The sequence below is a fragment of the Bubalus bubalis genome, chromosome 6 (assembly GCF_019923935.1).
Source record: "Bubalus bubalis isolate 160015118507 breed Murrah chromosome 6, NDDB_SH_1, whole genome shotgun sequence".
Classification (NCBI taxonomy): Eukaryota; Metazoa; Chordata; class Mammalia; order Artiodactyla; family Bovidae; genus Bubalus; species Bubalus bubalis.
The window spans coordinates 43237965-43252963 of record NC_059162.1 but is presented as its reverse complement, the minus strand read 5'-3'; the positions used below and the strand labels follow the sequence as shown (position 1 = coordinate 43252963).

General features: G+C 37.2%; 1 protein-coding gene across 3 annotated transcripts in view; it reads right to left on the bottom strand.

Moving 5' to 3' along the window:
• The window catches only part of SASS6 (SAS-6 centriolar assembly protein), a 40147-nt gene extending 25157 nt beyond the window's left edge, over positions 1 to 14990 (bottom strand). For all 3 annotated transcript variants that reach the window (XM_044944644.2, XM_006049794.4, XM_025288209.3), the window contains exons 1-7: positions 14687 to 14990; positions 9303 to 9363; positions 7331 to 7410; positions 6811 to 6915; positions 2444 to 2615; positions 1730 to 1795; positions 573 to 692 (exon numbers count right to left, since the gene is read on the bottom strand). In XM_044944644.2, coding sequence (XP_044800579.1) covers positions 573 to 692; positions 1730 to 1795; positions 2444 to 2615; positions 6811 to 6915; positions 7331 to 7410; positions 9303 to 9363; positions 14687 to 14985 — 903 coding nt within the window. In that variant the 5' untranslated portion in view covers positions 14986 to 14990. The remainder of the gene's footprint in view (positions 1 to 572; positions 693 to 1729; positions 1796 to 2443; positions 2616 to 6810; positions 6916 to 7330; positions 7411 to 9302; positions 9364 to 14686) is intronic.
• Between the last annotated feature and the right edge of the window lie 9 nt (positions 14991 to 14999).

Genomic DNA, 14999 nt, shown 5'->3' with positions numbered 1-14999 from the left:
CTTTTAATTTCGTGGCTGCAGTCACTGTCTGCAGTTATTCTGGAGCCCAAGAAAATGATATCTGACACTGTTTCCACTTTTTCCCCATCTATTTGCCATGAAGTGATGGGAACCTCGTTAGCTTAGTGTGTGAAGTCGCTCAGTCATGTCTGACTCTTTGCGACCCCATGGACTGTAGCCTATCAGGCTCCTCTGTCCATGGGATTTTCCAGGCAATAGTCCTAGAGTGGATTGCCATTTCCTTCTCCAGGGGATCTTCCCAACCCAGGGATCAAACCCGGGTCTCCCACATTGTAGACAGACACTTTACCATCTGAGCCACCAGGGACATATCTCCCAATTTATATATTTCTAAATTTATAAATATAAACAAGTATTTATAAATTATATACTATTCACATATATAGAGAAAAATTTGGGAAAACAAACATCAGAATGTTTAGAAGTTATCTCTGGGTAGTTAGGATTTTTAAGGAGAGACAATTTTTACATACTTTTGTACTGTTTGAAAATTATTAACAAAATGACTAACAACAATAACAAAATATTTTTCCATTTTTTAATAGTCATACCTGCAAAGCTTTTTCCTTCTCATTCGTTAGTTCCTGAGAATGCTTATTTGACAATGTTGCTGTGTGCGACGCCCATTCATTCCGTAACTTATCTAATTCTTGGATCTTTTCTGATAATGTCTATAGTAGAGTTCAGTACAAAATATTAAAATTCTTGAATATGTTATTAGATTGGAACATGATCATATTTGCAAAGGATATAAAAGAAAATGAAATCACATCTTTTCTTACATTCAAAGTCTTTTCTTACACAGATTTCTCTGTATTTAAAGAAATTAAGATTAGAATAAAAGCAATTTTAGAGTTAACACAGCCCACAGTATAACTATCACTAACCTTTTAGTTAAATCTGGCTCTTCACCACTCAATCCTCTCCTCTGGCATTAAGAAATAAAGCAACCCAGGGTAGAGCAAGTCAGTCATAAGTAGTACAGATGACCCTTAAACAACACACAGGTTTGAAATGTATAGATACATTTATACTCAGTTTTTTTCCAATAAATACGTACTACAGTACTACACAATCCATGGTTGGCTGAACCTGAGGACGTGGAAACATGGGTATGGAGAACTGACTACAGACTTATACAAGGACTTTCAACTGTGCAAAGGGCTGATGTCCCTAACCCCTGCGTTGTTCAAAGGTCAACTGTAGTTTACTTATACACCTAAAAACCAGTAACACAGCTTCCCAAGATGGTCCATATGGTGCAGAAAAATTTTCTACCTGAAGCCATGCAGCTTATCAGATACTTTTATCCTCAATTTCAAGGAGAAGCTATTATTGAAATGATGATTAATCTATCAGAATTAATTCTAAACAGAAGGAAGGAAAGATTTAGAAGACAGGAACTAAAATGCCATTTAGACAAGAAGAATGAGGTGAAAAAAAGAGGAGCAGAACATGGACAAATACTATACATTATTTAATGAAGACTTGGAGAGAATGTGTCATATATTGGGGATAACAGAAATGTTTGGATAGAATAAGAAAAAGGACAGATTAAGACAATTAACTGGTAGGCGAAGGGTGACAAAAAGGATGAATTCAACAGTAGCATGCTTTGAAAATAAAAATACATAAAAGCCTAGACTTAAGAAGCAATTCAGAGCCCATGTTTGGATGACTTACAAAGAAAAAATCAAACTTGAATTACCTTTTGGGTGAAATTCAGTTGCCTCGTAACATCATCCAGTGATTGTGTTAATGATAATTTTTCTTCCTATTTATAAAAATAATAAAATTATGCAGCTTACAATTTAATCATCTGTAGCTGGGCTACACAAAGTGCAATGAAGTATACAGCATCAGCACCAGCCTGGGCGTTTATTAGAAAGAGAGAATCTCAGGCTCCACCTCAGACCTTCTGAGTTAGAATCTGCACTGGCAAGACCTAACCTTAAATCCAGAGATGTCCTGATTCATAGTATTTGACTTTCTAAAAATTCTCAAGAGGCATCCCAATGTTGTTTTCTTGAGCGTGTATTTTATATAGTTATAGAGCACTTTGTAATCTTCAAGATACTTTCATATATTTTATCTTATTTAAGATAGCTCAGAGGATAATTATTTCCATACATATCCACGAACTAATGAAACCAAGACACCATGAGCTTAAGTGACCTGCTCAAGGTCACAGAAAATTAGTAAAAACCCTAGGATCTAAGTTTCTTAATTCCTGGTCTGTTTTATCTTCTAGTACTGTGCCTAAAACAATAAAATAAAGTCACTGTGTGTTATAAAAATTTCTTGGATACCTTTAAAAAGACTTTATTCAGAAAATAAAATCTAGTAGCAATATAGCTTTTCAGTGGATTACCACAGAGCTTTGGGACTTATTTTAAAAAAACAATTTAAATTTAAATCTTACCTTACTACATTTCAAACAGTCTGCTAGAAACTTCTTTATTTCCACATCATTTCCAGGTAAAAGTTTTAGTGAGAGGTGTGTCAGATGCTTAAAAGGATTTGTCTCTACCACATTTAAAAGAGCAGGTGAGTTATCCAAAATAGCTTCTGTAGAAACTAACTGCAGCAAAAACCTTTGAAGAGAAAGTATCACATAACACATTTATGAGACAGTGACAACTCTCCCATTGAATAATGAGCCTCACTGGATTATCAATGATTAAAAGGATCAGAAAAGGGAACATGCTGGAATCATAGGGGCCAACATGAAAGGACTCCCAACAGTAAAACTGGATTAGTGTAAATAGCAAAATGGATATTTACCTACTGATTGAAAACAGTGAATATATAAATCTCCATGAGTTCATAATGAGAAACAGATAAGGAGAGAAAGCAAAAGACTAAACACAAAAACAAATCAAAACCCACTGAAACCAGAAAACTAACTACAGTAACAATCCTTACTCCGAAAACTGACAATTTAAAAATAAGAACTGAGCATTTATCCCTTTCTGTATGAATTTTCATAGTAATCAAAGAGCTCTTACTGATGAAGGAAGCTATTTTTCATAGAAGAATTATACCTAATAAATACAGAAAGAAAGATGGAACTGGAAAAACATAATTTTGTACTTACTAATGAAATAATTCATTCAAACAAGAATCACCAACTGATGAAACTTATAGATAAAAGGTTGGAAAGCTTTACAAAGAAAGGATCAGGCGTTAGCACTAAACAAATATGGATACACTTGGACCCAAAATCTTCTTTGTCCAAGTTCATCAGAAAAACATATACTTGAACACTAACAACAAACTATCAAAAAGAGAAACTACAGGAACAATTCCACTTACAACTGCACCAAAAAGGATAAAATTTCTAGGAATAAACCTACCTAAAGGAGAAGGCAGACCTGTAATCAGCAAACTGTAACACAAGACACTGATGAAAGAAATCAAAGACAATAGAGATGGAAAGATATACCATGGATTAATTAGTGTAAATAGTGAAATGGATTGAAAGAATATTGTTAAAATGACCACACTACCCAAGGCAACTGACAGATTCAGGGCAATCCCCATCCATTCTCCAAGGGCATTTTTCACAAAACTAGACCAAAAAAATGTTTAATTTGCATGGAGAAGAATAGCAACCCACTCCAGCATTCTTGCCTAGAGAACCCTGTGGACAGAGGAGCCTGGTGGGCTGCCGTCTATGGGGTTGCACAGAGTCGGACACAACTGAAGCTCCTTAGCATGCATGCATGCATTGGAGAAGGAAATGGCAACCCACTCCAGTGTTCTTGCCTAGAGAATCCCAGGGACGGAGGAGCCTGGTGGGCTGCAGTCTATGGGGGTCGCACAGAGTCAGACACGACTGAAGCGACTTAGCAGCAGCAGTGGCATGGAAACACAAAAGACCTCGAATAGGCAAAACAATCTTGAGAAAGAAGAACAGACTACTTAGATGAATCATGCTTCCTATCTTCAGACCTTACTAAAAGCTTTGAAGTCAAAACAGTCTGGTTTGGCATACTGGCACATAAACAGACACTGATCAATAGAACAGAACAGAGCCCAGAAATAAACCCACACACTTATAATTAACTAACCTACCACAGAGAAGGCAAGAATACATAATGGGGAAAGACAGTCTCTTCAGTAAGTAGTGCTGGAGAACTGGACAGCTACATGTAAAAGAACAATATAGAACATTCTCTAACATCATACATAAAAATAAAACTCGGATTTCCCCAGTGGTTCCTGGAGCTCAAACAGTAAAGAATTTGCCTGTGATGCAGGAGACCAGGGTTCAATCCCTGGGTTGGGAAGTTCCTCTGGAGAAGTGAATGGCAATCCACTCCAGTATTCTTGCCTGGAGAACACCATGGACAGAGAAGCCTGGGGGGCTACAGTACGTGGGGTCGCAAAAAGTTGGACACAACTGAGCAACTAACACACACCCACCAACGATTAAGAATCACCTTGCCAATGCGGACATGGGTTCAATCTCTGCTCTGGGAAGACTGCACATGCTGTGGGCGACAAAGCCCTGCACCGCAACCACTGATTCTGCTCTAGAGCTCACACACTGCAACCACAGAAGACTGCGCCCTAGAGCCATGATCAATAAGAGAAGGCACCTCAATGAGAAGCCCACACATCACAACCAGAGAAAGTGCAGCAATGAAGACCCAGCACAGCCAAATATAAATAAATAAATAGAGCTTTTAAAAAATAACTCAAAATGGATTAAAGACCATAAGGTAAGACCAGAAATCATAAAACTCCTAGAAGAGAACATAGGTGGAACACTCTCTAACATAAATTGTAGCATTTTTTTTAATTTGTCTCCTAAAACAGAAGTAAATAAAAGTAAAAATAAACAAATGGGACCTAATCAAACTTAAAAAGCTTTTGCACAGCAAAGGAAAACACCAACAAAAGAGACAATCTACTGAACGGGAGAAGACACTCGCAAATGATATGACCAATAAGGGGTTAATATCCAAACTATATACATAGCTTACACAACTCAATGTGAAAAAAATAAACAAACTGACTAAAAAATGGTCAGAAGACCTGAAAAGACATTTTTCAAAGACATACAGGTAGCCAACAGGTACATGAAAAGATACTCAACATGGCTAATCATCAAGGAAATGCAAATCAAAACCACAATGAGATATTACATCTGTCAGAATGGCTATCATCAAAAAGAACACAAATAATGAATGCTGACAAGCATGTGGAAAAAAGGGAACTCTCCAACACCGCTGGACTGTGAAAAACAGTAGGGAGGTTTCTCAAAAAACTAAAAATAGAACTGTCATATGACCTAGCAATTCCATTCCTGGGTTCATATTTGAAATAAAAACACTAATTCAAAAAAATACATGAACCCCAATATTCATAGCAGTATTATGAAGCTTGGCTTAAAACTCAACAATCAGAAAACTAAGATCATGGCATCCGGTACCATCACTTCATGGCAAATTCATGGGGAAACAATGGAAACAATGACAGACTTTATTTTGGGCGGTTCCAAAATCACTGCAGATGGTGACTGCAGCCATGAAATTAAAAGACGCTTACTCCTTGGAAGAAAAATTATGACCAACCAAGACAGCAAATTAAAAAGCAGAGATACTTTGCCAACAAAGGTCCGTCTAGTCAAAGCGATGGTTTTTCCAGTAGTCATGTATGGATGTGAGAATTGGACTATAAAGAAAGCTGAGAGCTGAAGAATTGATGCTTTTGAACTGTGGTGTTGAAGAAGACTCCTGAGAGTCCCTTGGATTGCAAGGAGATCCAACCAGTCCATCTTAAAGCAAAGCAGTCCTGAATATTCATTGGAAAGACTGATGTTGAAGCTGAAACTCTAATACTTTGGCCACCTGATGCAAAGAGCTGACTCATTGGAAAAGACCCTGATGCTGGGAAAGATTGAAGGTGGGAGGAGAAGGGGACAACAGAGGATGAGATGGTTGAATGGCATTACCGACTCAATGGACATGACTTTGGGTAAACTCCAGGAGTTGGTGATGGACAGGGAGGCCTGGCGTGCTGCAGTCCATGGGGTCGCAAAAGTAGGACACAACTGAGCGACTGAACTGAACTGAAGATATGAAGGCAACCCAAGTGTCCATCAACAGATGAATGAATCAAGAAGATGTGGAATACACATATTCTTGATATGTGTGCATATATATATAGATACACACAGTACAATACTTCTCAGCTATTAAAAAAGAATGAAATTTTGCCATTTACAACAACATGAATAGACCTAGAGGGTATTATGCTAAAGTGAAATAAGTCAGGAAAGACAAATACTACATATTGCTTATATGAGAAATCTAAAAAATACAATAAACTAGTAAATATAACAAAAAGAAACAGAGATAGAGAACTAGTGGTTACTAGCAGGCAGAGGGAATGAGGAGGCAATTCAGGGATTGAGAATTAAGAGGTACAAACTGCAATGAAGAAAATAAATAAGCTACTAGGATATATTGTAAAACACAGGGAACATGGCCAATATTTTATAATAACTATAAATAGAATATAACCTTGGGAAAAAACACATACTTGATGCTATTAAATACTTCAGGTAACTTTAATGGCTTTGTCAAGATATGAAAATTAGGGGGTAAATATTTCTGGTTTTATAAATTTGAGATTTATGGAGCTCTTTGCACAGCTTTGAAAAGAGACACAGATACTCAAAATACACAAATATTTTGCTGTCTTCTTACAAAGACTCTTCTTACAAAGAAGAGTGTTTCTCGAGAGAAGTTTAATGATAAGTGCTCTCCTGAGACTTACCTTGGAATTTCTTTCGCATATTCTTGAGTACACTGCTGGAGGAGATCTATGAATTTTTGTGGGAAAGCTAAGAAGTCTACCAGAAGACCTTGCTGGAATTTTAAACTATACAGAAGACAGGAAAAGAAATTTTTTTTTTAGAATTTTAATTACTGTATGTAGTTATAAATAACATCCTGAAAGGTTATTTTTTTATTTACTGAACACCCATCATAGTCAAGAACTAAGCTAGGAAACTTTGATTTTTATAGAGCTTATTCAGTGGGAGGGAAAAGGTCAATAAATCTAGATAAAGCTCCAAATTTCTGAGCTGTTTTAAACAGAATGCTAATAATCTATGAAATATGTATTTTCAAAAACAGCCTGAAAAATTACAGTATAAATAGTCCAGTGATCCCCAAATACTTAATTGTTCCTAATGAGTACGTGTTTCAAAGGAATAGCACTGATACATACATAAAACTTAAAAACTTACTTATTCTTAGATTAAATATAAGATCAGAAAAATAAATTTAGTTACCTCTGAAAATCTTCCTCTGAAATAACAAGGTTATACAGAAAAAATGGATCCGCGTCATCAGTCAGACGGATAACTAAATCCTAAAAGAAAGATTGTTATTTTTGATGTTTTCAGTAGATCTGGCTTTCAGAGTAATTTCTTCCTCCATGGAAGTGAAATCATAATAGCATCAATGCATCTCTGTTATAGCTCAGAGGGCTCTGTTTTCTGGTGCTGCTAGGTTTTTAATGTCTTTGGAGATTTTAGCATCTTAAACAGCAATGGATACTCTGCTCCTTGAGAGCCACATGGGGTGCAAGGTGAGAAGTGATGGGGTCTATAATAGTTAATTAAATGCTAGGAGCTGAAAGCTGACGAGTATCATTCTATCAGAGGCTTAGGAAAGTTCAGACCTACCTCTTGCTCTACTAAGATAATACGACAAAAATATTCTTTACCACTGATGTCACATTCAAGTATATTTTCAGTTTCCCTCAAGTTAATTGTCTGGTATTTCCAAAATGGCAAATACATCAGCAGAAATGACAGTCATCTACCCAGGTAAGAAAGGAGCGTTTGTTTCTCAGGCAGAGGACAGGGGTATCAGGTGACAGGTTGCCAGGGTTTCTTCCTAAAAGCCTATTCTCTACCACTCCAGGTGGCCACTGATGTGGAACCCCCATCTGTTTTCAAGTTTCAAACGAAGTGAATACCTTTCACAAAGACCACTTTTCAGGTAGTTAAATTTACTGTATGGCAGATCATCACAGCATCTAAAGCCAACAGAAAAGTCCTGTACTTCAGAAAACACTGGCAGAAGGAAAACAGGACTAGCAAGATGTCAGAGCACTAATAAAGCATAAGCATTCAGGTTAAGAATAAGTTTCTGCCTTGAAATAAAATCTACTTGTGGCTACTGAGGAATTGCTAAGGTCCTAGAAAAATCTAAACCACTTATGAGTAGAGCTAGAAAATAAAGAGGTATAGCAGGCATAAGGAATAAATATAAGAATATATACTCTCTTTCCCAGAAAATTTGTGGCTCAGCTGGTAAAGAATCCATCTGCAATGCAGGAGACCTGGGTTCGATCCCTGGGTTGGGAAGAGCCCTTGGAAAAGGGAAAGGCTACCATTTCAGTATTCTGGCCTGGAGAATTCCATGGACTGTATAATCCACGTTGGTCAGTCCATGGGGTCTCAAAGAGTCGGACACGACTAAGCGACTTTCACTCTCTTTTTCACCCTGGAAGATTAGCAATCTAGGTATTTGCTCTGTCTCAGAAGGCCCTGTTCTTAAAGCAGCTTTATTTAAATATTTTTTTAAACCCACCCCAAGATGCTATAAAAAAAAACTGAAGCTGTTACTATTAGATCCTTGAATATGTTAAGGGAAAGCTATAACACAGAGAAAACAGATGTATTTCTTCACCCTCCTTTCTGTATCACATCTCTGTTAATGACTCACACTTTTAAATCAGATAAGACTGATGCTCTTAACAACTATTGTCAAAAGGCAAAAAGATTCAAGAATATCTCCCTGCAGTGCTTCAATTCATTCTATACTCACATTTATATGAAATGCCAGTTCTATATATATTCGAGTAACTTTAAAAAGTGCAATGAGGGAATTCCCAAGCAGTTAGGGACTCCAAGCTTCCACAGAAGGGATATGGGTGTGATCTCTGGACTGGGAACTAAGATCCCTCAAGCTATGTGATGCAGCCAAAAAACTGCAACGGGGAAAACCTAAGGAGACTGTTGTCCCAATCTCCAACTCTTGCATGCTTTAGAAACATATGGTATATCATCTCTCAGTTGTTGTCTTAGATTTTACCATCCCAGATCTGCAAGTTATTAAATGGCCCAAAATTAAAAAGCAAGATGATATTAACACAAGATCTCACATTCTTAAAGAATTAAAACAACTATAATGTACTAAATTACCATTTTTCAGAAAAAGAAAAATATTTATTTCAAAATATATAATACCAACCTTTCTGTGAACGGGGTTAGAAACTGATTGTAGTTCAATGCTCAGTCTAATACTCACTCTCCTGTATGAAAAGATATGCCCAACTATCAGAAACATTCACATGCAGTAAATTATTACTACCATTTGTATAGCTAACATTTTCCATTTTAAGCCACAAGATCCTCCACAGGTTGTCCCTAACTTATGAATACATGTTTGGGAAACTCGATGGATTTGAAATTTAACTTCCTGTTTTTCCACAAGTAATCAGGTTTTTAACCTGATGCTAAATTTTTTCTCTCCTGTAAAAAGAGGATGTTGTGAGGATTAAATGAGATAAATGATGTGGAATGCCTATTATTAGCTTGGTATACAACCTCACTGGACTGATTTTCAAATAGCATCTACTGAAAACCAAACCATCAGGTTTACGATTTTTCACATAAAAATATGAACTGAAAATAAATAAAAAATAAAAAACTGAAATGACCAAATTAATTTGAGAATTAGAATACTCTGAATGTCTACAACCAAGGAAATAAGATAACATATTCACTTTCCTTATGTACACACACACACACAAATTTTTCAGATCCACAAACTACGTTGCTCAACGGACTCTCCATACAATATAAGTACTATCAACAAGTTAATTATCTATCTAATCCTAGAGCAACTCTAAACCCTAAAAGAAAAAAAAGAAAAAACACAGCTTTTTGCACATTCTATACTGCATCTTAGAAAATTCAGTATCAAACAGAGGTATATAAATAAAGGTGTTCATAAACATTAATCAAACCGAGCAAAAATGTTAAAAAAAAAAACACTCAGGAAATAAAGGGGTAATGGTGAAAATACATCTCTGCACAAGTGGTTCTCAAACTATTCTGCTAGAATTAAATAATAATGGTCTTTTCCTGATGTGCAGGGAAAATAAACTGAATTTGTTCGATATTAAGTTATTTTTTTAAAGATGTGTTTTAAACTTTTTTCACATTCTACCACAGAAGTACAGACATAACAACTGAGTGTTGATGGAAAAACCTGGTAATAGTTGACTCAGCCTAGATTCAATAGTTTAGTCTTTTATGCTCTGACTTGCAGTTTGCATTGGTTCAATCCATGTGATTTTAGTTAAATTTCTTATTGAACATATGATTGGATGTTAAATTTTAGTTCACATGATGCGATTACCATAATTTGTATATTAATATCTAAAAAAGAACAGTACCGGTAAACAGCACCAAGATAGGAAGAATTATCTTTAAGTAAGAAAATGTTTCATTTCTATTTTTCTAGTATCTAAAGCAATATATGTGAAAATATTGAATTCCTACTCCAATTCCATTTATGTATTCTTAGGCAGTGGTGGGCAGAGGGGCAGAGGGGAGGAACACAACAACTTTCAATTTCCTAACTTATAAGAAAAGTGAATCCAGAGGGATGGAATGGGGAGGGAGGAGGGAGGAGGGTTCAGGATGGGGAACACATGTATACCTGTGGCGGATTCATTTTGATATTTGGCAAAACTAATACAGTTATGTAAAGTTTAAAAATAAAATAAAATTAAAAAAAAATAAAGTATAAGATAAACCAATAAAAAAAAAAAAAAGTGAATCGAGTCAGGTTTGTGAGGGCCATTCAGCTCTACAATGTCATTATGTTTGGTTTTCATCTTCTGAAGCTTTTCCTAGTACATACTCCCATAATGATATGACACTGTGGTTGATAACTTTACACTTTTTAAAATGTGTGGGTTTCTCAGGTAGCTTGGTGGTAAAGAATCCACCTGCCAATGCAAGAGATGCAGGAAGATCCCCTGGAGTAGGAAATGGCAACCCACTCCGGTATTCTTGCCTACAGAATTCCATGGACAGAGGAGCCTGGCAGGCTACAGTCCATGGGGTCACAAAAAGTAGGATATGACTGAGCGTGTAACACACACATTTCAAAAGCCTATATGCATTAGATGACGGGAAGAAAAAGAGGAGAACCCCATAAGTTAAAACTATTTCCCACATTCAGTTCAAAAACCTCCAGAGCAGTAACTTGTAGGAAAATGTGAGCTTTCAGAGGATCCAAAATCAGAAATCTTTTCTCCACTGTAATGGTGAACATCATAGGAACAGTACAAAACAAGTTTAAAAAAACAATTTTTAAAGTGCTGTTTCTCAAAATAAATTTCATAAATCTGCATAACATCCTTCCTGTCAGTTAGATTTGGCATTAGCAGAACTGGATCCTAGCCACCTCTGCCACCTAATAGCTCTGACCTTAAACTCTCAATTCAAACAAAAGCTGCTCTACGCCAGGTACTATGCTGGGTGCCAGGGATACAAACAGAAATAAACATGGTTCATGACCTCATACTGAGATGATATTAAATGACTTTATCCTAGATTTGCTTCTGATGGTATTCTAAGGCTTTAATACATACACTATTAAGTGTCTGCCAGGCACCTTGCTTATATCAACTTATTTAACAACAATGTTGTTAAGTAAATATTATCTCCGTCATTCAAAGAAAGAACCTGAGATGCACAGAGTTGCAAATTTGGGTAAGGTCACACTACAGAGCCCAAATCTGAACTCAAATCTTTCACTTATACCATGCTATCTAACAAACAAATAAGGACAATTAATTTCAACATAGGCAACTTTGAAAACGTCCTTATAAAGAAAGAATTTAAGACAGACATAGAAGTCGTGAAAAAAAAAGCATCTGAGGTAGAAGGGAGAGCTGGAGTAAAGATAAAGTATTAAGAGAGTATCAGGTGCACTCAGAGGATAGCACGTAGGCCTGCATGACTGCTATATTGGGAAGAGGAGCTTAGGGGAAAAATAAAATGAAAAAGCAGGTTGGTGTCAAACCATGGGCTTCAAAATTTTGTACCACTTTTCTCCAGACATAGTTCTCTGAGCCCTATCACTGTCTTCAACTGAAGTTCCTTTTTCTCTATGACTTTAGTTCCTTTACTTTACTTCATGCATTAATCACTCTTCAATAATAGCTAATGGTTAGTGAATGCTCTTAAGTTCCAGGCACTGTTCTAAGTACTTTATATGTATTATTTTATGCTTATAATAATCCCACAAACAGGTACTTTATTTTTATCAATTATAAGGATGAGGCACAGAGAAGTAAGAAAAACTGTACAGAATCAAGCAGTAACTGGTAAAGTAGAATCTAAACAGTGTGGCTCCATAGCCTATTTTTTTTAATGTAGAAAACAGAGGGATTATAAATCCTTTTTTTTTAAATTTAAGTACAGCTGATTTACAATGTTGTATTAATTTCTACTATACAGCAAAGTGACTCAGTCATACATATTCTTTTGCATATTTTTTCATTATGGTTTATCACAGGATATTAAATATAGTCCCAGACCTTGTTGTTTATCAGAGCCTGAACTCCTAACCTGTGCTATACTACCTCTAGATGGAAGAACTTTTTGTTTCCTCTATTAAAGTGAGTTCCTTGAGAGCTAGAATGAAAATAGTTTTGTTGCTGTTGCTGTCATTGGAGTAAGGTGGTAAGGAGAAGAGCTTTATATTCTCAGCACCTAGGACAGTGCCTGGTACACAGCAGGCTTTCATAAATATTTGAGCTGAACTGGCCTTGACTACGTAAGTCTGGACTATTTTTCCCATAAGAGGTTGGCAAACTTTATCTGTAAAGGGTCAGATAGTAAATATTTTCAGCTTTGCCAGCCATAAGGTCTCTGTCACATTTATTCATTTCTCCTCCTATACCACAAAAGCAGCAATAGACAATTCTTAAACAAATGAGAATGGCTGAATTTCATAAAACTTTGTCTACAAAAAAAGGCAATGGGCTAAGGAGCTTCAATACTGGAATTAGAAATTATGCCCCCCACCTTTCTTTCTTCTTTCTATAATCATTCTAGAACAGGGCTATCCAATAGAGATACAATGGAGCCACAAATATAAGGCACATATATAATTTTTAATTTTCTGGAAGTCACATTAAAAAACATAAAAGAAACAGATAAATTTGTTATACATTTAATTAACCCTACATATCAAAATATTGTCATCTTAACACATAATCAATATAAAAATTGAAATGTTTTCCATTCCTTTGTTTCTCATAGTAAGTCTTCAGTCTAGTGTGCATTTTACTCTTATGTACCTTAGCTCACTTAACATCCATTTCAAATGTCAACTATAGTTGCTCCCATATTGGACAGCACAAAAGAACCACCAACTAACCTATAAATCTCCACTTAACAGCTGCTGGTCTTGGTACCATCTACTTGCCTGGCCTGCCAGTTGATTTTGAACCTAATTCTGAACTATACACCAGTTTCACATTATTGGTAGCTCAATATACCAACGTCTTCATTTTTAGTCACATTTCCACACGTGATCCTCCTAACAACCAACCATGTAGGTAGGCATGTTATGTCAGTTTTACAAATGAGACAGCTGCCACTCTGGTGGAATTGAGACAAAATTGAAGTCTCCTGACCTTTCGCCAGAAGAAGAGGAGAAGGGGACGACAGAGGATGAGATGGCTGGATGGCATCACTGACTCGATGGACATGAGTCTGAGTGAACTCCAGGAGTTGGTGATGGACAGGGAGGCCTGGCGTGCTGCGATTCATGGCTTCGCAAAGAGTCGGACACAACTGAGCGACTGATCTGATCTGATCTGACTTCTCGCCAAGATCTCTCTACTTAAGCCTCAACAGCACCACCTCATTTGTCAAAGTTGTAATTCTGCATTTATCTGTGAGACTATTTCCTACCCCACTAGAATGTGAACTCCACGAACGCAAGGACTTTTTCCTGACCATTGCATCCCCAGTGCCTAGCAGGTGTTTTGCAAACATGCAATATTTGTTTAATGGATAAATGAATTTACGGTGTTCCCCAATCGTCTTTAGTCTATTAAAAGTAATTTATCTTATTTCTAGTAACTAATGTGAAAAAGAAGCAATATACCATATAGTTGATTAAATCGAAGCTTAATTTACTTCCAATATAACGCAAAAAAGAGTGGTAAAATGGCTAGGAACCAAGGCCTGAGTTCTAGTGCCCGCCCTGCGTTGAACTCGTAAGCCCTCGAGTAAATTAATTTTCTCAGCAGGAGTTCTTATCTGTCAAAGAGCAAAGGACTATAATGTCCACGATAACGTTCAGAGATAAGTTTTTCTTTAAATTAATTTGATGCAGGTCAGCGTCCCATTCCTCACACCCTTCCCTTTTCGGCGACGGAGAACTTACTTAGTGAGAGAGAGCCAGGTCCCAGATAAGTCTCTTCCCGGGGACTCCTGCTGGATACCCTCCCGCAGGCCGCTGCGCACTGGCGGGGGCCGCCATCTTTCCCCTTGGCCCGACCCCAACCGCCACCCACGGGCACGGGGTAACGCGAACCTCACCTCTCCTCGCAGTCTCTGCATTTCACCTGCAACGGGACGAGTTGCTGGAACAAAATCTGGCTCATGCTGAACCGCTGCCCTGGCCGGTGTGCGAAAAAATAAAACACAACAGGCCCGGCCCGAGATATTAGCTTCAAAGACTTCCGGGTCCTGTTAAGTTTGAGTTTGCCGCTCTGCTTCCGCGGAGGAGGCGGAGAAAGCGAAACAGAGGGAATACAAAGGAGGTTTGGACCTCGCCGGCCACCATCAACTTCTTCCGGTTTAACGAAGCTGGGGTGGTAAAGTTCCGGGTATGGCATTATCCTGCGTGGAG